At 41.4% G+C, this 22,444-nt stretch overlaps 1 protein-coding gene across 6 annotated transcripts in view; it reads left to right on the forward strand.

Annotated features, from left to right (window-relative positions):
• Positions 1-22,444, forward strand: part of Blimp-1 (PR domain zinc finger protein 1) — a 215,120-nt gene that overhangs the window by 164,296 nt on the left and 28,380 nt on the right. For 3 of the 6 annotated variants that reach the window (XM_083112126.1, XM_083112131.1, XM_083112130.1), the window contains exon 1: positions 20,067-20,164. In XM_083112126.1, the coding sequence (XP_082968252.1) occupies positions 20,150-20,164 (15 nt within the window). In that variant the 5' untranslated portion in view covers positions 20,067-20,149. Of the gene's footprint in view, positions 1-3,750; positions 3,881-12,552; positions 12,645-20,066; positions 20,165-22,444 lie in introns of those variants that run through there. The other 3 variants (XM_083112127.1, XM_083112129.1, XM_083112128.1) reach the window with 2 other exon arrangements.

Raw genomic sequence — 22,444 nt, forward strand, 5'->3', positions numbered from 1 at the left:
TTTTTTGGTACGAATTTTCGTGACGATTTGGCTCTTTTGCCTATTTATTCTGCTGGTCAGAGTTTCCATTCGCTTCACTCTGGCAACTGCTTCGGCCACTCTACCAACATCTAAACTCGTTGGTCCACGGCGTACATGCTCGGTAATTTCATATTATGTACACAGTTCAGACTTATACTCAAAGTACGAACCTGGAGAGAATAAGCAATGCTCTACCAATAATGAATTGTAATGACGAAAGTTCTGATTCTCCTGTTGCTGTAAAGAACGCCAGAATCTCTCCAACTTCCAAAGGTATCAATAATGAAAATATTAAATTAATAGAAATGTTATTAAAACTACGTAGCCTGCACACTAAACTAAACCGACAGAGAAAAAGGCTTCGAATACAGAGTGTCCCGTAAAATACTTACTTCTCTCGCTAACTTTTTCAGTTGGCTACCCTGTAAAATTGAACTATACATCGGAAATGGTTTCTGTTATAAATTGCATTTGATTGATATTTAAGCTCACATCACAGCTTTATTTCCTGTGGGTTCAGATTCGACAATGCCTAGGTGAATGCCACATATACTCACACACACGAACTAGAAAGTCGAAAATACAAATACTATATGGTTCAGGAGGCAATATACTGTCCGTTCGTCGACACGTGTGTGCAGTTTTGACGTAACTTGAGGTTGGCAACACTGATCCGCACGCCATTACGTAAGATTCGATATCGCCGATTTCTCAAGAGAGCAACTGTAGCAACGCCAGTTTGTCCGAATTTATTGTCCATATCAAATAGCCTATATCTGAAGAGTCTTTTCGGGCAATCAACCGGCAGGTAATTTTCGGATAGGCTTCCGAGCGTTCGAGAGCTGACGTCACTCTCATCTTCAGGGATTGAAAGCCTATATCTGTTTTGATTTCTGTCGATTGTTACTTTATTCGTTTCACTGAGAAAATGATGAAAAACGGAGGGCACTTGGAATCCCGAGACCAACAAACCTAAGAAGTTAAATTGTTACTTCTCTGCCACGCGGAGAGTCGGGTTCAATTTCCGGGGTGGTTTCAGGCGCGGTTGTTAAAGGTCCAGGAACACATAAATTCTAATGGTTTCTATTGGATTACGCAACAGGACCGGAACGTTTTTTCTCGCACAATTTAAATTCGGTACAAATTGCGTATTATTTTATTGAAAATAGGTTCCTGGACCGTACTTAAATTGATCCGGAAAAATGTTCCTGGACCGGATTTAAATTGATCCGGAAACGAGGTTTCTGCACCGCATTGGAATACTTTACAGATAAAAAGATTCTTTACGGTCCGGAACCTATTTACGCTTGCTGATGTTCTTTCCTGGACCGGAATTGAATTTATTTAAAATTCCTGGACTTTGAACAACCATTTTCAGGGTTGTGTATTAATTGCGAACAAATAAAGTGAGAATAATTTCCATGTCCTAACTGCGAATACATGGAATTGAAAAACCTGTTTCAAAAGCAAATATGGGGAGTGACCCAGAGAGACAGCCGATCGATTTGACTAGCAACAATAGCCAACCGTAGACCTAAATACCTTTATGTATCCCGGGTAAGGGGTGGGGTGGTGAGTTTAACTTTCCCTTTTGGCACAACTTGGAGAAAAAAAATTGGTACAATATTCTACTGACTAATAAAAAGGAGGTATCCTATCCTCTTACAAAATTTCCCCGCCCTCCACGCTAAACCTAAATCAAGGCAACGATGTTTTCCTATGCCAATGCTACGTATGTACTGGGACTGTATAGAGCACTGGGTACGAATAAGGGACTAAGGAAAGCAGGAAAAGAAGACCAACTAAGTAAAAAAAGACACTGCTGAGCGTGGTTTCAACCCTTCAAATACTGACTGAGAATGAGTAGGATATTCGTATCCCGGGGGTTGAACGAGAAGAAGGGAGCTTTTATCGCCATACTAAGGCTCTGTCCGAAAGGTACAAAGTACAAACTTGAAGTATGGTCTTGGCGGAAGTGACGTCACCTAGTACGGTTCGAAAGCGCCAAGAACAGAAGTACGCAAGTGCACAGCTTGCAGTACAGATGGTTGGTGACTAGGTCACGTGGTTTCCGCACTCGTTGTTCATTTATTTAAAATCGTGGAGGTAGAAAGCCAGCGACACAGGTAGATATACGTTATGGCCATCATGTTGTTGGTTATAGTTCTTCTAATGTGTGGAAATGTATGTGTACGAACATTTGAAAATGCTATGTGATTTCTATGGTGAAAAATAAGTGTTTAAAACGCGAGGAAAACAACGAGTACTCAGTTTTATCTAGTGATCGTATTTGGCGCTGCAGTCGAAGTGTAATTCGAAAGACAACACTTCCAGTCCACGACTTGAAGACCGCACTCCAAGACCATACTCGGAGGATGCTCGCTTCAAGTACGGTCTTGCACCTTTCGAACACGGCCTCTGAAACAAGTTTAGAAGATTCGAGAGGCTTAGAAATAGATGTGCACCCAATACCCTCAAGAGAAAGTTTCAGTATAATTCATTTTGAAGCCAGATAGACAGAAATTGAGCGAAATTAATAGAGAAACAAATAGGAAAGAGGAGTATGAAAAGAAAGGAAGAGAAAATAAATCATACAGGAAGAGAAGACGAAAGAGTTAGAAGGAAAGGAAGGGATACGGAATCAGAGGAAGAGAGAGAGAAGAAATAATGAAGGAAAGAGTGAAAACAGAGGAAAAGGGAGAGAGAGAGAAGAAAAGAAGAATATGAATGAAACGGTGAAAACAGGAAAAGAGAGAGAAGAAATGAAAAATAAAGAAGGAAAGTGAAAACAGGAAAAGAGAGAGAGAAGAAATTATGAAGGAAATAGTGAAAACAGAGGAAGAGAGAGAAGAAGAGAAGAAATAATGAAGGAAAGAGTGAAACAGAGGAAAAATAGAGAAGAAAAGTGAAAACAGGAAAAGAGAGAGAGAAGAAATTATGAAGGAAAGAGTGAAAACAGAGGAAGAGAGAGAGAGAAGAAGAGAAGAAAAAATGAAGGAAAGAGTGAAACAGAGGAAAAAATAGAGAAGAAAAGTGAAAACAGGAAAAGAGAGAGGAAGAAATTAAGAAGGAAAGAGTGAAAACAGAGGAAGATAGAGAAGAAGAGAAGAAATAATGAAGGAAAGAGTGAAACAGAGGAAGAGAGCTTGAGAAAGACAAATGAAATAGTGAAAGTGACGAGATTACTTAGCAATGACAGAGAGGAGAGTAGAAGTATGGCTTGACATATTCTTGATCTGAATCCCAACCGTCGATACGAAATTGGGATCGACAGACTTCTACGCCCACCTTTTCTCTACGGTTGTATCCGGTGATCATTCGACAAGAGGCTGTCTATTCCGAGCCATGTTTGTTCGTTAGTTGTATGGAAATGCACTGGCTTAGTCATCTGTTCCACGTGCCACATGCTTGGCGTGCTCGCACCCGAACATCTTTCTACAGATCCGCAATGTACTAAGTTCACTCCAGTATATTTTTACACGCGCGAAACCCAAAGACCTTGAATCCTGTCTCACCTCCTTTCCCTAAAATCGGCAGCGATAGCGTTCTTATCAAAAAAACAGACTGATAAACACGCTGTTGGATTCTGGAGGGGAGGGAGATATGAACTTGAATTGACCATAACTGACCTATCTTTCCATGGCACAATTTCAAGGGCTTGATAGATAACGTGTTATCAGCTCAGCTTCACAGAGAACTGATCATTCATCGAGCAAAAATAAATTGCACGTTGATTGTTGCAGACGTGTTGCTTCTTGAAGGTTTATTGTTGTAACGTAACACCAGTAAAAAAAGAGGATCTTACGGGATTATTGTTGTTAAACCAGTGAATAGTGATTTTGTTGAACGAAGCTGTTACGTAAGTAGACCGAACTAGTTACCATACATTTATGTTTCAGATAGGTAGCTCCTATACAGTGAAATATTGTTTCAATACTGTTTTAGTTTTCCTTCATGTACGAGGTTTGATGATAAAATTCACACGCATTACACCCCGGTAACTGCAGTCTTGTAGGACAACGAGGCTCTGCCGACTGGACTTTGGACTAGCAGCCTGTGTGCAGTCGTGTTGCCCAGTACGTGTGATGAGTACTCATTTACAGCCTCAGCTTTTAGCTAGTGTCTGGAGATTTTGTCCTCGGAGACAATATAGTTTTACTTCGTAGGAAATCTATGACAGAATTCGATTTAGAAATTGAATGAGAAAATTTTTAACAGACATAATTTCTTTTCTTATTAGAATCCTGTTCTCAATGTTAATTTAGTCAAGGGGCTTATCCCCATAATGTGTGGTGGGCACAAATAGCCTATGGGCTGACGTACCCATCAATCAATCAATCAATCAAGTGAGCGTTTGAGAACAACATGCTTACTTGTTCTTTCGCGTTAGTATCATCGGTCAATAAGACCGTTGAGGAATATTGTTATTCATTAGTGCTCATTGCGAGCCCAACGCTGATTTTCAAAACAGGTCCAATAAAGATCCAATACATCAGTGATGTATTTAGGGGCGCAAGGAGCGAGGCCCTCAAGGCATGGAAAAGGGGAGAAAAGCAATGTCCGAAATAAGATCGCAAATATACCACCACTCCAATGCAGTAATGTAGTCTTTAAAACGCTAGTACTATATCACTAAAGCTGGATTTCTAAAACATTTGTCGCCTTGCACAAAAGTGAAACACAAGCTCCGCTTTTATACACATCATATCACAAAAACAGATATTAATCTTAACTAATCTTGACCTACCTAACATACTTTCTATTGTCAGTTGGTAAATTACTTACGGTCGTAATCATGCCTTGATAAGCTTACATAAGTAGGTTCGACAAGCCAGAATTGGTATTCTTAGCAAAGGCATACCCAATGGAGGGCTACAACCACCTAATTAATGAACGGACAATTTTTTTATTATTTTTTTTAAACTATGGACTCTTAAAAATTAAGAAATTACGTAAGTGATATTTGGTTCTGAATCATGAAATTCTAAATTGTTGTGAAAAATCACATCGGGATGGTGACGAAACGAGACTTGCTTCTCGTGAATGAGGAAACCTGTCCTGTTCTTGGCCTCGTCTCAATGTAATTGGTGCAAATTTGTCAACAACAAAAAATGCAAAGTATATTATGTCTGGATAAGTCTCATGTAAATGCTGTCTTGATTTAGTAGAAATTCTCGGTACCGACTCGACAAGTAAAAAGTTTGTTTTGCCTACTTTATGTTCAGCGAGAGCTTGAGGTGGGTTCTCAACCACTACAATGTGTCTACACTGGAAAGACAACAGCATTTGCCACTACACCATCGTCTCAACAAGTTTCGAAGTATACATGGTCTTGTCCTTGTCTCAATTTTCAAACTTTCTTGTCTCGTCTCGCTATCATACATGGTAACACTGTTGAATCCGGCTGCTTTCCTCCGGGGGGACATCAAACTTCACGGTGGGGGAAGGATATAATAGGCATCAACTTATAATACTAATGAAGAGGTTTTCTCGGGATATCAACCAGGTGATTTCCGGATAGGCTTCCGAGCTTTCGAGAGCTAACGTCACTCTCATCTTCAGGGAATGATGATTGATTGATCAGCTTCAATCCCTGAAGATGAGAGTGACGTTAGCTCTCGAAAGCTCGGAAGCCTATCCGGAAATCACCTAAACTAAGGCATCTAGGCTATCTTTGGCATCATCAATGAAACTTTCTGTTGGATTCTCGTCCCTTCAGTTGACACATCATACAAGCTTGAAGCATATCCTGAGCCATAATATTTCTTAATTAGGCAGTTACCAAAACGGTCGATAATTTAAATTCGTTCATTATTTTGACTTTTAATTTTAAAAACGACTGAATCTGTGCTTATTACTACGAAAAAGTACATTCTATGTTAAATGACACTGAATGAAATAAATCCAAAGTAAACATAGTTGCCAATTTCTTAATCTCTTAATGCTCTGCCAGATGACTGAAATTTTCTGGGGGGTTAATTTCCGGGGGTGATTTTCCCCTGGATTCATTACTGCATAGTAATGCGTAAGAATCGGCGAGTACATTTGTAGGCTTACAGTGATTACATCTCGGGTCACATTTCACTAAACTCAAATATCTCCAAAGTTCCACAATTATTTCGGCTGTGTTATTTCCGCCAAGGAATAGACACGTCGATGTTACCAGGAACAGATAATCACCAGAAGGTGAAACGGGATGTAAACAGGGCAATAAAATTTCGTCTGGAATTGGTCGGCAATTTGATATCGACCTCGCTTCCGGAACGACACTGATGCATGTCTCTCGCTCGACTTTCGTTGTATTTGTAGCATAAAGTGGAAATGTCCCGCCTCTTTTATTTTTGCTCGAGACGTCCGCAAGGTCTCGGTGTGTCCATTACGCCACGCGCTCTCTCATGATCGATAACCAGGAGGCGGCAGTTGTTGTTGTTTAAGTTGTCTCGTTTTCTTTCTTTAGTGGGCGACTTCTGCCGCTGTAATTTTTGTTGATGATACAGGAAGCTGTATGATTGGCCAAGCTCTGTTGCCGGCCGGAAAATGAAGGTTTGCTTTTCGCTTTTTCCTTAACGTTCGCCATTCCACAGTGATATTCCGTAAGAGACCCTAATCAGCGACGCTTTGTGCTAGGTTCTGTTTGAAGCAATGACCTTGGAACGTGACGCACTCTCCCCCACCCCACCCCACCCCTTGCTTGTTGATCGATTTAAAACGCAAAACATTGCAGGATACTTACCCAACAAGCTGGATCCCAAGTGACGGGCGCAGGGTTCACGAAATAAATGCCAGGGTTATTAAAGGTCCAGGAATTTTAAATAAATTCAATTCCGGTCCAGGAGAGAAAATCAGCAAGCGTAAATGGTTTCTGGACCGTAAAGAGCCTTTTTATGTTTAAAGTATTTCAATTAGACCTAGGAACCTATTTTCCGGATCAATTTAAATACGGTCCAAGTTTCGTATTGATGAAGCAATACTCAACTTGGACCGAATTTACATTGTGCGAGAAAGATAGGTTCGAGTCCTGTTACGGAACCAAATAGAACCCATTAGAATTTATGGATTCCTGGACCTTTAACAGCCCTGATAAATAGTGCAAGAACGCCAGTGAACCAATTGAAGCTAGGGAAACGAAACTCTACGACAACAATCGCCAACAATCAGTCATTCATATATTTGCCCAAGGAGTGTTTACTGCATGTCGTGACAATGAAGACTGGCATAGGTGCCAACTTTAAGGGGAGCAAGGCACTTTCTGCGTTGAACTGCAATGAACTTGGTCATAACATTAAATACGTATTAGATATGCAATTATTTGGATGTCGTAGAATCACGCTCAAGTTCAACAATTTTGGGTGGTTTAGCATTACGGTAGATGCAAACCCTGGTAACAGGTCCAGATTTAGGGGTCTTGGCAAGATTTGTATTCCGGATCTCCATCTTCAAAGGCTCCTATGGTAGGAAGGGAAGTTTTGAAAAAGGCTGCAAAATTAAACTTAAAATGAGATATTGGAATGTAGGTAGGCTATATGGTCAAAAATCTTAAATCGTCGCTTATCTGAATCGAAAAACTTTCGCACTGCTTTATATCTAAGGAAAATAGAGAAAATGCTAACATTTTACTTGGGTATTTTAAAATTTTCAGCTAAATATAGTGAACATATAAATAAAAAATATAGTGAACATATAAATAACATAACAACCGAATGTACTACAAACCCTAAGAGATTCTTCACTTTACTAAATTCAAGAAAACAAAGCCCAGTTATACCTAAAGAAATTGTTCATAATACTGATATTGCTAGTGGAGAAGAAAGAGCCGAACTTTTTAATGTTTTTTTTCATCAGAACTTCTCACCTCCCTCACTTTCCGACCCTCTCCCCCACTTAAATGCTGTCTGTCCTCACACACTATCTTCAATCAAAACATCCCCCGAGGAAGTAAAATACCTTCTCGCTTCATTGCCCCTCCACCGGTCCCTAGGTCCAGATGAAATCCCCACAATATTCCTACGTAAAACTGCCAACTCCTTGGCTCTTCCTCTGTCTGCCTTACTCAACAAATGTTTCTCTAAGGGTGTGTTTCCTAAAAACTTCAAACGGGCCAACATTGTGCCCATTCACAAAACTGGAGATAAAAAATGTGTAAAATCCTATAGACCAATCTCGCTTCTATCGCCACTATCAATTATTTGTGAAAAAATCATCAAAAACAGGTTACTTCAGTTTACGTCACCATATATCAACACAGCACAACATGGTTTTCTTCCAGGCAGCTCTTGCCTAACAAATCTTTCCGTCTTACTTTCGCATGCTGCCAGAGCTATTGATAATAACTCCCAACTTGACACTATATATTTGGACATTTCGAAAGCCTTTGACAAAATTAATCATAAATTTCTCCTTCATAAATTATCATCCAGATTTAACATCCATGGCAAATTTCTCTCTTTACTCCAGGACTACCTCCATGAGCGTGAACAACGTGTTGTTCTTTCAGGTACCTCTTCTAACTTTCTTCCCGTTTTGTCTGGAGTTCCCCAGGGGAGTGTCTTAGGGCCGCTCCTATTCCTTCTGTACATGGATGACCTCCCTGAAAAACTGTCCTCCCTCCCTATCAATATACTTTTGTTTACGGATGATTGTAAACTCTTTAAGGAGATCTCATCGCATCATGACATGATGATTCTTCAAAATGCTCTCACAGAACTTGTTAAGTGGTGTCGTCAGTGGAATTTAGAACTAAACCCTCAGAAATGCTCTTTCCTTACTTATTCCCTAAAAAAGAACAAAGTGGTGTCTACTTATACTATTGAAAACAAACCAATCCAAAACGTTTCCACCCAAAAGGACCTAGGTATTATCATGGATGAAAAACTCACTTTTAATTATCATATTATCGCTACCACTAAAAAAGCCATGCGCCTTCTCGGTCTTCTATACAGATTTAGCGAAATTCAAAACCCATCATCTCTTGCTTTATTCTTTAAATCTTTCATCTCGCCCATCCTTGAATACTGTTCCCCAATTTGGGCAATGGCCTCAAAAACCAATCTCACCAGAATAGATTCTGTTCTCAGTTTCTTTCTTGCAATTGTTCGCCATAGAATACCTTCCTTTCGACATGTATCCAAATCAGACACCATGGCTGCTCTGAATATTCACGCTCCATCCTTTCGTCGTGATCTAGCTGACATGAAATTTTTATACAAAATAATAAATGGCAAAATCAGAACAGATCTCCTAATCAGTGAATTCTCACTTAGGGTACCCCAAAAGCTAACGCGCAACCTGCAACTCTTCCACAACCCAACCACTAGGCTATCCCTTCTACAACGCTCCTTGTTTTACAGGCTCCCAGAAATGTACAACAAACTTCCCCTGAATGTAGATATATTCCTTCCAGAACGTAACTTTTGTATATTACTGACGAAGAACATGTAAATCTATCCCATCTTGTTATTGTTTTTTATCTTTTGTTATTATTTGTTTCTACTTTATGTTGTTTCAGTGTAAAATGGCCAAATAAGACTGTATCTGAAACTCTGAGTAAATAAATAAGTTTCATGTCGCTGACTGTAACACTTAACGCACGGTTTAAATTTCGAAAAGCAAACACTAAAAAAATGCGATTGTCGCTTATGCCCATACATCAGATGAACAATGAAATATCTGGAAATACTTTCATCTGGCGACATGATCAATTTCCCTGTCGTGCATACATACATAAACACACTGTATAGGGGCCTCGCAATATTCTTAGCTGCGGAGATACATCCTGGCCTGACTCTTACCCTTTGTACACCAAGTGAACTTTAAAAACAAAGGTTGGAGTCGCTATCCTTTTGTGACAACGTTATCTCCAGACAATTAAGTGGTCCCAGATTCGGTTTCAAATGTGAACGCATTCAGCGGTTCAGAGCACCGCTTTAAATTGTAGATCCAGTTTCGGTTAGCCACTGTGCATAAAATGTATTTAAAACAAAACTTTACCGAGCCGCTTCATTTAAGGGGGGCTCTCTGACGAAAGTACCGGAAAGTGAGGTGCTAAGCCTAGTCTTTCTTAGCAGAGAATGCTATATTTTGCTATCTTCATTCGCATTCGGCGTACGTTTTTTTTAAAGGAAATTTAGGCAGAAAGGGAGGGGGAACCCGCCAACTCCTACCTAGTCACGCCATCACTTACTTCATACGTATACTGTGTTGATTCATGAAATGTGATCACAGGCGGCGATTGGGTGCCAAAACTAGGGGCCAAGAACAGTTTACCTTCTCTTGGTAGACAAGGTTTAGCATTAAGAAGCCATAGTGAGGGGAAAGATGGCAAAAAAGGGGGTAGCTGCCCCCCCTAATCGCCGCCACTGAATGTGATAATAATTAAACTATATACAATTAGATGGAGCACTATGTCGGTTAAGATAGAAATAGAATTGTTACATGTAAACTTGATTTGCACTAGGAGACCTTGTGTTGCTGCTACATTCCCTTTGATTAATCCATGAAATTAGTTATTTAGCTTATTAGGCATTAAATTTAGCGGCCCAATTCTCCTTTATGTGCAAATGGGAAAAGGCGATGGAAAGTAAAACAAAAAAATATCGCACCCTACACTACACCTACACATAATGACTGCTTTGATTCCGGAATGTACTTTTGCATCCATCTTTCTGACCGTACCCTCCAGGATGTAGCCTAATGTGAGAGTCTTACATTGTTTCTCACAGTTCTTTTCGCCTTCCGCAATTAAAGCTACCGAAATGACTTGGAACCGAGGCGTTGCTACACGTTACTCAGTTAACGGTGAATCTACAGACACTTGAATACTCTGCACAAGTAACTTCCATCAAAAAATAAAGCCCTACCTAAAGCAGTTAGATGACGTGATTTCTTCAATTAGCATGATCCTGTTACGATCGGAAAAAGTCAATGGAAATAAGAATGAGCATAAATGAAAATTATATTTACTGTAATTGGTATCACCCCATTCTCTTGCAATGGTCATTGGATGCGCTGTCGCCTTGCTATCAAAGGGTGTCGGGTTCGATCACCGGTAGAAGCTCATAGTGGGTTGGATCCTACTTCAAACTGTAGTTCCATCCTCGATTAGCCTATCTGTGCATAAAGTGGACTTTAAGAAGTACCAAAAACTTTGGTAGTTTCTATATACACTGTCAAAAGTGTGCAAAATAACACCTGTAACGAAATACTCCTTTTGCTGTTAATGTTTCTTTGTTGTTTTGTCATAGTAGTAGTTAAACAAGTATAGAGGTCTGTAATACTTAATTATGTGTTGCGTTACATCAAATGTGCTAGCCACGAAGTTGCTCACAATTATCTTAAGAATGCAGTTTCCGTATCTCAGAACAGTACATCGAATATTTCGTAAGTTTGAATCACATATACAGGGTGCTCGGAAATTCCCCTTACAAACTTCTAGGGCAAGTAGAGGGGACCGAGTAGACAATATTTGGAATAGGAACCCATGTCCGGAAACGTACAGTTTCCGTGCTACAACCATGACAATGTGTCGGATGTGCCTGTGTTGGTATGCAATCGGGTAGGCAGTACATGACGTCAGAAGATCAGCTGATGACCTAAAGTGTAATCATTTATTACAACCATGTCAAATGAGGTGTTACGTAAGGTACAGAAGTGAATGACGTGTGACTCAGTCCATAATACAAACAAATTTATTTGATAACAAAGCCAAGGGAACAAAAAAGAAACGTACTACTGTATTCAATGATCAACACCTGTGTCGACAGTGGAACGCAACAATTTGTAGACGTCACGTGCCATCAGGTGATCTTCTGACGTCATGTACTGCCTACCCGGTTGCATACCAACACAGGCACATCCGACACATTGTCATGGTTGTAGCACGGAAACTGTACGTTTCCCGACAAGGGTTCCTATTCCAAATATTGTCTACTCGGTCCCCTCTACTTGCCCTAGAAGTTTGTAAGGGGAATTTCCGAGCACCCTGTATAGACACAAAGAATCTACTTTCTTCGTTGTCAATTATACATCTTCACCGTCTCTTCCCTGTCTTCAGGAACGCCTTCCTCAATACACCTAACATTCTTCAACGTTCTTGTAATGAAAGAATCCACATAATAGATTTTGTTTATATGATTACTGTGTTCAAGTTATAGCAACACGACACTATCGGTAAAATCCCCTCCCCCACACAGACTTTCAATAGTTTTTGGACAAGTTTTATTAAACGTGGCTCATATATTCTTTAGTTATTTAATTCTGTCTTTAGCAATGTTTATACATGGTGGGCTAAAAGTAAAACCACACATTCTTGTCAAATTTTAAATCAAGTGTGAACATATTTTTTGATCACTCGGATCAGTATGTATTGCTCACACTACTAGCGTAAATACTTCCATTATTTCTGTGTATTTTGAAATGAGTAACGTGTATCATACCACGCTGCTTCCAAACTACCTAAGATGTTCGAAAGGTGTTCATATTGTATCGTACTTTGGATAAAGCATAGAAATACAATGGTCTTTCTCGTTCTTTCAGGTAGAAGGTGAGAAGTGAGCAGTCGGGTCATCACCGAGCTGCTAAAATGGAACAGTTAGTTACGGCAGGTCATCTCTAAAACCATGAGGCAGGTGAGTACATGTTGGATTCTACGTTTGCGAATGTTTGCAATTGTTAATATCTTTTCTGCTCATCAACCTCTCAAAAGCGTGTTTTTCAAACCTTTGTCAAGGTATTGAAACACCTTGACTGATTTCGTTGACAAATAATGCCTGAGCTATGAAAATTTAAGATCAATATACCTATACACTTACCAACAAATTATATTTTAAAGTTTCATTGCCGAACTAGCCTAATAGATGCCCTAAAGTTACTGAAAATTACTTTTCCCAATCTCTGAAAATGTAGTCTACACAGAGATTTAAACATATCAGCAGGATTTGAAGCTCCGCAAAATAGTCAAAAATCGATTTTTCTTCCGTTATTTTGACACACTAATTTCGCTCAAATGCAGTACTAGGTCAGCCACCCGAGGTATTCATTTGGGATGGATGTGGGAAGAGGGAATAGAGGGGAGAATTGATATACAGATGCTAGGGGCCATACGTGTCAGGCTGGAAGATATTACCAAACAGAAAATTTTGGCAGAATGCGAAGCAAAAATATCCTTAACATCGGCGAAAATAGTGGATACGGATCGAGAATGGGGAAGGAGGAACTACGTAGATTTGTGTGGGGCAAAAGAAAGGTCAGGATTGGCCTGGTTCAGACTGGGGGGATGGGCACAAGTTAGACTTAAACGGGAGGACGGGAGCGTAGAATGCCCACTATGCGGCGAAGACATTCTCCTCCAGTGCAAAGAAGCAAGGGAGGCAAGACAAAAATATATCAGGGAAATGAATGAAGATAACATTGAGAATATAATGACAAGCGTTATTAGGAGGGAGAGACCGAGAGGGGGGGGGGAGGCGCAAATAAGGAATCTGGGAACTTTCCTACACTACGCCTGGGTAATGAGATCAAAGAAGCTCAGTGGGGATAGCGAACATGTATGAAAGGGGGGAGGGGTACTAAATAAACGAATTAATAAATAAATTTGAGAAAATTTAGGAACCACTCAAGTAACAAGGCAAGTATAGGGAAAGATTTCAAATGAAATAGTGTTTGTGAACTCCCAAGCAGTGGTGAAGGTGGAAGCAGACTAAAAAAGTAGGAAGGGTGTAGGGAAAGTACACGAAAATTTTTCACTTGTATGGTATGTATAGCTGTAAAGGCTCATACTGGAAATAAATTCTATTCTATTCTACATGAATTTCAGCCTGAAACCTCTACATAAAATGCAGTTATCATGGTCGCAAAGTTGAGGACTTGCCACTCCACTCTCCTAAACCACACACCTCGTATATTTGAGAGGTTGTGTTGCCAAATTGCAGTTCAAGTGATGTTCTCACATTCGTATGGCTTTCGTTCCATGTAAGCGCACATAGACTGTGTATAGCAGAATGTCATCAGTATCGATACACAGACACACGTGTGTGTGTCGATATTGAGGACATTTTGATACGCATAGTATTTGTGTTATCGAGATCGATGCAAGAGAATGGTGCCCAGGGAGCAAGATCTCCACAAGATTTGTTTTCCTTGTTTCTTACAAATACAACGAGTAAACGTCAACATTTTCATTCGAGTTCTTTCTGCGAAATCGTGTGTTTTTATTGAGCTATTAGCAAGCTTAAAGTTTTCAATAAGGAATTTATATATAGTTCTGTAATATTTTAGTCTGTGTTCCGTTTTCTTAAGTAAATGGGAATAATAACAATATTATTGGTTAATTTTGCACATCTTTTTAACTAGTTTGCAAATTCTAGACCTCTGTACAAGTTTTCTACCGTGTGCTAAAATATTTGTGCCAATCTTTCTCTTTGTTCATGCATTGTCGTTAACATGCTTTTAAAATATCTTCAAATAACACACTAGAATTGAAAAGAACTGGCATGAGCAGCACAAAGCTTGCACTTTCATGTATATTTTATTTCTGTGCATGTTGATAAACGTGAGCATGTCCATGGAAGGGAGGGGAAGGGGCATAGCGAGACACGAGTTGGAGTTGCATGATGTCTTGTTCGTCGATATGTCAATACCCAACGCCACCAGACAGAGGCCGATGGCGAATTATCCCACGTTTGCTTGCTTTGCACTGTTGCGCAATTTGGGCGTGTGGTGGCAGCACAAGCTGCATTTATTTCCCATTTATTAGCAAATTTTTCATTAGAATATACTGGACGAATTGATTGATTCTTACTGTCAAACATGAATTTTCCTAAATTTCCTTTTTTTAAAATGCAAAATTCATGTAAAGGTTTTTACAACCTCGCTTCCAACCAGTCCTTGAACCGCATCACCTTGACCTACCCCACTCTGCTTCTCGCCGTAACGCGGTAGGCCGGTCTGCAGGTGTCTGTCACGCGAAAGACTCGGGTTCGATTTCCGAGATAAGTTATCTCTGCTGAGAACTTTTCCGATAATTTCCCTGCATAAGCGGCTCTGGGGTTCAACAAGCTTCTCACTAGTGGGTTGCCTAGGGAAGCCAGAAGGGTAAAGGCTGCTGGAGCATGGTGCTCATAACATCATATCCGTTGAGAATGTGTAGGACTCTACCTCCACACTTGGCCTCCCCGATGGCGCAGTGGTAGCGTCGTCACCTTGTAATCAAGGGGTCCCGGGTTCGATACCCAGTGGAGGCGTAAGTGGTTCGGATCCCACTTTAAACTGTAGGTCCAGTCCCGATTAGCCTTACTGTGCATAAAGTGGACTTAAAACACTAAATCAATAAATCAATCTATCTCCACACTCTACTGTGTGTGTCTTCATGGTGCGGTGTAATGCACAGGGTAGATCTTTTTAATGCTAGGAATGATGGCAGTTAAATATTTTCCTGAGCACAATGTGCGTTTCTTCCGCCGGAAATACACTTTCGGAAAGAAGGAAGGAAGGGTGCAAATAGGAGAGATGAAGAAACCCCTTTCCCCCCTGAGTACTTGTATCCATTCTTCGGGTTTTAAAATTTCTCTGGAGTTGAGTTGAGTTGAAATTAAAATTTTGGGAGCGTCAGCACTTAGGCTATTTTGCTCCCGTCACATGATACGGGGGCCAGCCCCTTATCATTTTAAAGAACAACTCTAACGTTGCATAACTAAAAAATTTAAAATGTTCTGACTTCTGTTAAAAGCTGAGGCTGTAAACGGGCACCCAGCACACATAAGGACAAAAGAACATCACAATACAAACAAAATTATACTGGCCATGGGGCCAGTCGCCAGAGCCTCGTTAGTCTTCAGTCCAGGGTGCACTAACGTGGAAGTGAGGTTGACATTTGGGTGTACTATGTGGAAGGTCACCCCTTACACCCCAAAATTTCTCTGGAGGAGAACTACAAACTACTCCAGAAGTTCTAGATTTATTGAAAGGGTGCGAATATTAAGTGTGATAAGTGTATAAAAGTATCGAGTGAGACACGTCTTAAAAGGGAATAAGAACGGAACAGACTAACCCAAATATGTTCTTCTTTAGTCCCTTTTCTCTTTTGGTTATTTTATGTCGCTTTTCTACCTCTTAATTTAATTGGGACGATGAGGATGAATGCCGAACAGATGGATCGAACCTGTGGCCTCTGGCTTCTCAGAGCGTGACGTTGACCGGCCGCGTGTTTTGTTGTACATAATACGAAAAGTATCATAAAATTGGTAACGACCTAGCTTTAAGGAAGTCATAATGAATTCTGACGGCAGATCAATCTTAGTAATCCTTTTTATTAATGACGTTGCTAGCTACGTGGGAAAAGAAGGTGCCAACACCGGGAGATATTTGGCACACCGATACCAATGCTGCTCTATGCGGATGATCTCGTTTTAATATCAAACGAAGTAGAGGGGTTACAGCGGGGATTGGACAGACTGAAACAATATTGCACAACATGGAAGTTGAAGGTAAACACAAGAAAAACTAAAATAATGGTATTTAAGAAAGGTTATGTCTTCGCGGCAAAGGAGCGGTGGGCGTATGGGAACTCGGAGCTTGAAAGGGTCAAACGTTTCACCTTGAGTATGGCAGGGGAGTGGACAAAGCACGTTGAGAGAAGAAGGGGAAAAGCTTGTTATGCGCTGGGCAAGGTAGAGCGACTGCAACGGAAAGTCCCTGGAGTCAGTGTGAGATCGCTGGAGCAAATTTATGAAGCAACGGTGAAAGCAACCCTATTTTACGGCGCGGAATTATGGGGGAGGGTAGGGGGGCGAGTAGCAAATCAGATACAAGCGCGGTTTTTAAAACAAATATTGGGAACCTGCACGAGTGCAAGCACGTGTGGCGTTCTGAGGGATAAGGGCAAACACGGGGAGGATGTCGAAGCGAAGATGAGATGCTTCAAGTACTGGGTGAAGCTGGAACAAGAGACTGGAGACTCACTGAAAGAACGGTGAGTTCAGATTGAGGAAGGGTTCGCACGCCACTGGGCAAGAAGGATTAGAGACGACCTCTACAGAATGGGTCTGGGGGAACTGTGAGAAGATGTGAGGGGCGGGAGGTGCGAAACTGGGATGTTGCAAATTATAAGGGAGAGGTTGGTGGACAGTAGCAGGCAAGACATCATGCCAGAATGTGGGGAGAAGGTAACGCTCGCCGCCGCACAACCGCCAGGGGTGTGGGTGGAATGGGGGGGGGGGAGAACACGATACATTGATACGTGTACGTACCAGCAAATAAGTGGATTCGCCTGGTTCCTGCTAGGGGGGCGGAGGCAATACAAACTCAAGGGGCCGGACGGTCGTGTCATCTGCACGTTATGCGGCGAAGAGTAGACGAGGACTCACATCCTGTATGAGCGTGTTTGGTCGGCACCCCTCAGACAACGCAAATGGGGGGTCAGTGCAAGGGACAGCATTGAGCAGACAATCCAGGCTGTATCTAGGTAGGAGAGGGGTAATGTAACGAATGCAAACATCAAAGCCCTGGGCTCATATTTAAATGCAGTTTGGAGGAAGCGCAGGAAAATGCTGCAAGGAGTCAGCGAAAGTGAAGGGTAAGGAACAGCAGTGGATCAAACATAGGCCGGGCGTTTAGTGCAGTGTTGTGAAGGTAGTGATAATGAACAATCTCAAATGTTAGAAGAGGACCACATTGCCTTTTATACATATACACACATATATATATTATTTTTCTAAATGTTTCTAAATATATGATAATTGGGGTGTATGTTTAAGGCGGAGTTATGTAACAATATTGTAGGATACGCACAGCCGAGGGGCTTGTATCAATATCAATAAATATCATATCATATAAAAATTTTGTGCGCCACTGTATGTAATCGTATCTCGATATAAATCTCTCTCTCTCTCTCTCTCTCTCTCTGTGGTGTGTGTGTGAGAGAGAGAGAGAGGGAGAGAGAGGGGGGTCATGAAATCACAAAAAACTCACGGTATCATTCCCTCCCCATCACCACCACCACCGCAGGGGTGTAGTCAAGATTTTTTTTCAACCTTCGAACAAGTGCGCGGGAAGATTGTTACGTAAAATATTACTGAAATGACAACATTCCTTGTCTTTGTCCGTATGCATATCAATTGTGACTACTGTATTCATAAAATGCTTCATACTTCTGCAAAAATATTATGGAACACATAAAACTCGCATATCAGAAAATTTACGCCTTTCGCGATGTTGTTCACAGACTATCTTCAATATATAGTGAAATTCGCAAGAATCTCTTAAAAAAAACATCTTATCGAGTAAGAATGAAAAATGTGATTAACATGTTATGTAATCCAATTATAAGCAATTTAGGGCAATAACGTTAAATTTTATTGTATTGCCATTACCTACGTATAGGCCAGACGGTGCACCGTTTACGGGTTGTTTCAGCTCCCCCCCAACAACAATGTCATTTTTGAATTCAGCGTTCCAAAATTTACTTTTGTTACTGTAAAAATTGCATTGTAGCGCAGTATAATTTGACAAATTTTCGGGACGGTCCCCGGCTCTGCATGCTCACCGTACTGATTTTTTTTCTTTCAAATGCCAAATTGAACATTCGTAACGCCTGTCGCTGTTCGGGAACATCACACAACTCTCGAGATTAAAAGTAATCTCCATCCACTTCCTAAGGCTCCGAAGATCCGCATTTCGGAATCAATCCTTGAACCTCAATACTTCTTCGGTTGCCGCGTCCGTATCACCTTGACCTACCCTACTCTGGCTCTTGCTGTGACGCAGTTTGTCTCCGCGCAGGAAGCGACCTTGAAGCCACTGATCGATCTCCGCTTGCAGTGTTGCTAACCCTGGAGCTATCCACCAAGATCGGAGTTTTAGTGACGCTAGAACATGATCTTGGTTGTCACCCGCCGCCAGCCGTGACGCAAGCTTTGCGATGAAACAATCTTATTCTCGATTGGATCGAGAGGAAAATATTGCGAGTCGAATTTTAAGGAATTGGGTCTCTTTTTTTTCGAAGGGCAAGCGAGACATGTCTCAGTCTTTCCGCTTAGTGTCAATTGTCGCATAATATATTTGTGATTAAACTGTGTTATCGCTCATAACTCGCCTTGTCATTAATTTTCGAGGGGTAAACCTGTTTTGACTTTAAGCAAAACGCAGATCTGTCTCGCAAACATTAGTAGAGTTGAGAACTGGCAACACGCTGGAGAATTGCAGATCTCAACTGTTGTGCTAGATAGAACAGTGCTGTTTTATGCTGCTTCCGTTTTTACGGTGTTACCGAGTCCGAAGTATATTTTCAATGTATTCCAAAATGAGGTAGGTTTATTCACGTTCCAAAAATTGAAATCAGAATTAAAAAGAGATAAGTTTGAACTACAATTGGAAAATTTGTATTTAGCTTATTTTACGCTAATCGCGACGATGAAGATGAGTTGTGGTTATATGAGACGGATGAAGGGACGATCACTAGTATGCACTTGGACATAGAACACAAAATTCACAGAGTATATACTAGCTATGGGCCTAGACGTCAGAGCCTCGTTAGCTTGCAATTACCGGACTGTGCAACGTGAGAGTTCCTTCGCAGAAGGTCACCTATTACAGCCTAAGAATTCAAAAACCAAGGCAATAAACATTAAACAAAATGCAGATGTATTGTAATGTACGTAATGTACGTAATGGTGGAGGATCATTGAGCAAAAAACACGTCCAAGGAATTGGGTACTGCTCAGTGCTGCGAGATTGCAACCCTGCGTGTTATTCCGAGACTCGCTGAAGCGAGGTCATCCGAAGCTTTACCGCTTTGGAACAAAAAAGAACAACAGATACAGTGAGTTTGGAGGGAGGAGCTACGGGATTAATCAAAACGTGCCAAGACTCGTACTTCTCCTCCCTCCACCCCTCACAGACTATAATGTCGGGAATAATGTTTCGTCCTGGAAGTTCGTAATGTTTCCGCGTTCGAAGCGTCCCTGTGGGGAACGGAGCAATGGATTTGTAGTTGCGTAGGTCTTGGTAAGGACGACGTTTTCATTCGCTATGTACCGATCGAAGCCGCTCGGGAAAGGTTGTCACGCGATCCTCTCGACTCTCACTGTTTGAAGTCATTCCGGTGCGGCAGTGTGTCTCTTCGAGTCGACGGGTCACGATGCCAGTTCTTTCAGTAAGTCTTATCTTTCCTGTCCCTTGTGGGCAAACAAAAAGATTGCTTGCAGCTTTGCCTTACTTGACGTCAGAGCACTTTCCCTCCTTGCTTAGCAATCACTGAAATGTTTGCACCATTCAATTGTGTTGCTTTCTGTGTCGCGTGGCGATTGCTTTCACAGTGCACCAAAGCACGCTCAGATTTTGGTCAAGTTGCTCCCTCTCAACCGTGGCACCTGCCGACCGAGAGATGTTCGCGCGGAATAAGGCAGCACTCGCTAGACAGAGGCACAGTTCATAATTACTTTCTCCCTTCATATCTGTATGACGGTTGGGGATCTCCAAACAGACGCCTGCGACATTCTTCTTCTTTCGAGAAATCGTTTTGGTTATTCAAATTCTGAAATTGTATCTGTTTGCAATTTCTTCTAGAGGATTGAAGTGAATCTTCGTGTTGTTTGGCTTGGCTGTTGTCTAGTCGTCTGTTATAGTTTCTTGGTACCCTAAACGTATTTTCTACAACATATATTTAGACATCAGCGAAATTTAAACACGCAAAGATTCACTTGAATTCTCTACAAATACTTCAAAAACAGATACTTTTGAGAATTTTGTAGCGGTGTTTCGAAAACGACTTTGCTAGTGCAGGTCGAAGTTTTAGCGGCCGTCAACCTTAGGCCTGTCTCAGTAAACACTTTTCCGAAAATATCTGTCGTTTCGAAGAACAACGCCGGAAATAAAAATTCTGAAAATTGAAACAGCTTAGAATTGCTTCTATGCCATTCGAGAGAAGCTTAGTACGGCTGCTGCTGTTGTCTGCAAAGTGTTTGTACTAGCTTCGTGCAATCACAAACCTAGAAAACACTGACACTTATCTAGAACGCTCAACGAGGAGCTGAAATATCAGTATCGCGAGAAACATTTTCGAGAAAGGAGGAAAAAAAAAAGAAGTCTATGCTTAGTCCAACCGAACCGAGTTTGAGTCTGTGGTGATTGGCACTGATTGTCTGTATCGAAACAAGAGTAACATTTTCTCCGCTCCCAAAGCCAGATAAATCGCATCACTGTTAATGTGATCTCCTGCCAAGAAACGGAGTCAGGTAATGAGATTTTGATCTTTTAATGCTGTCGTTACATTCTTTTGGCCGTGCTTCGCAAATTGTTAGAAGCGCTTCTAGATAAAATTTGGCAAAAAAAAAAAAAATGTGTTTCAAGTCTAGCTGATGCTCAGATACGCTAATCGGGTTACTGTTTGAAGTAGATTCCCTTGATTACACCGCAATAACATTAGCCACTACGCTATCGAGTAGACCCATACAATGCTGGTGTAAGCGTTCCTGTGTAATCTGCTAACGCAAGCTGCAGCGACTGGACTCTTGACCGGGCTGTGGGTGTTACGCAGGGCAGCTCCTTCGCGTAGGCGGACTCCACCGCATAGCGAACTCCCGTTGAAGCCCACAGCGGAGAACGTATGAACACAATGCTTTAATATTTACTATCGTTCTGGTTTCTTCATTTACACTTTGGACGTGACGTGACGTAATGGTCCCACGGTTTTGAGTGGTCGTCTCGGAGATCGTGAACACGTAGAGAGATGGATTCGTGTACAGGGTCCTAGGTTTGAGTCCTTGCATGCCATGGGTATCCCTGTGAGTGTATCTTCATCACTTCCATCCGGATCGTCGCGATATGCCAAAAGTAGTAGAAAAGGGACGTAAAAAAAAGGTAAAGTGTTCCCCTGTGCATAGCACCACGCCATGAAGGCGTGTATAGGGGGTGTGGGGGTAACGCCCCACACTTTCTTGATCCGGTCGTGAGTGGGGGTGATGTGATCAGCATCACGCCCCTGACCGCCTTTACCCCCCAGGGTTTCCCCCAGGTACCCATGTTATTCGACGCTGGGTGGGCGCCGGGGCCGCTTCCATCGTTAGAAAAGTTCCCGAGGATCGAACCCGGGACCTTGAGCATACGTCAGAAGGGACGTAAAGTAAGAAAAATGCAATAAAGCTTAATGGAAATTCTACTTTTTGGTGTTGACCCAACACCGTAACAGTGTTGAGTTTAAGTGAATAGGATAGGAAAAAAGAAGAATGGAGTGGACCTGGACTGCTGACCACCAGTAAACTAACGAAAAGGTACCGATAGGGTTGGTCCGTCTCCTAGTATTAATTTATTTAGGTCCAATAAGCTCCTAATCACCTTACTTTTGGCAATTTTTGAATTCTGCACAACCACAACTTATATGCACGCATAATATTTAAATCAATATCTGCCGTGTACTCTATGTCTGACAGACTTC

Source organism: Lepisma saccharinum, chromosome 1, assembly GCF_977018435.1.
Source record: "Lepisma saccharinum chromosome 1, izLepSacc3.1, whole genome shotgun sequence".
In the NCBI taxonomy this organism is placed as follows: domain Eukaryota; kingdom Metazoa; phylum Arthropoda; class Insecta; order Zygentoma; family Lepismatidae; genus Lepisma; species Lepisma saccharinum.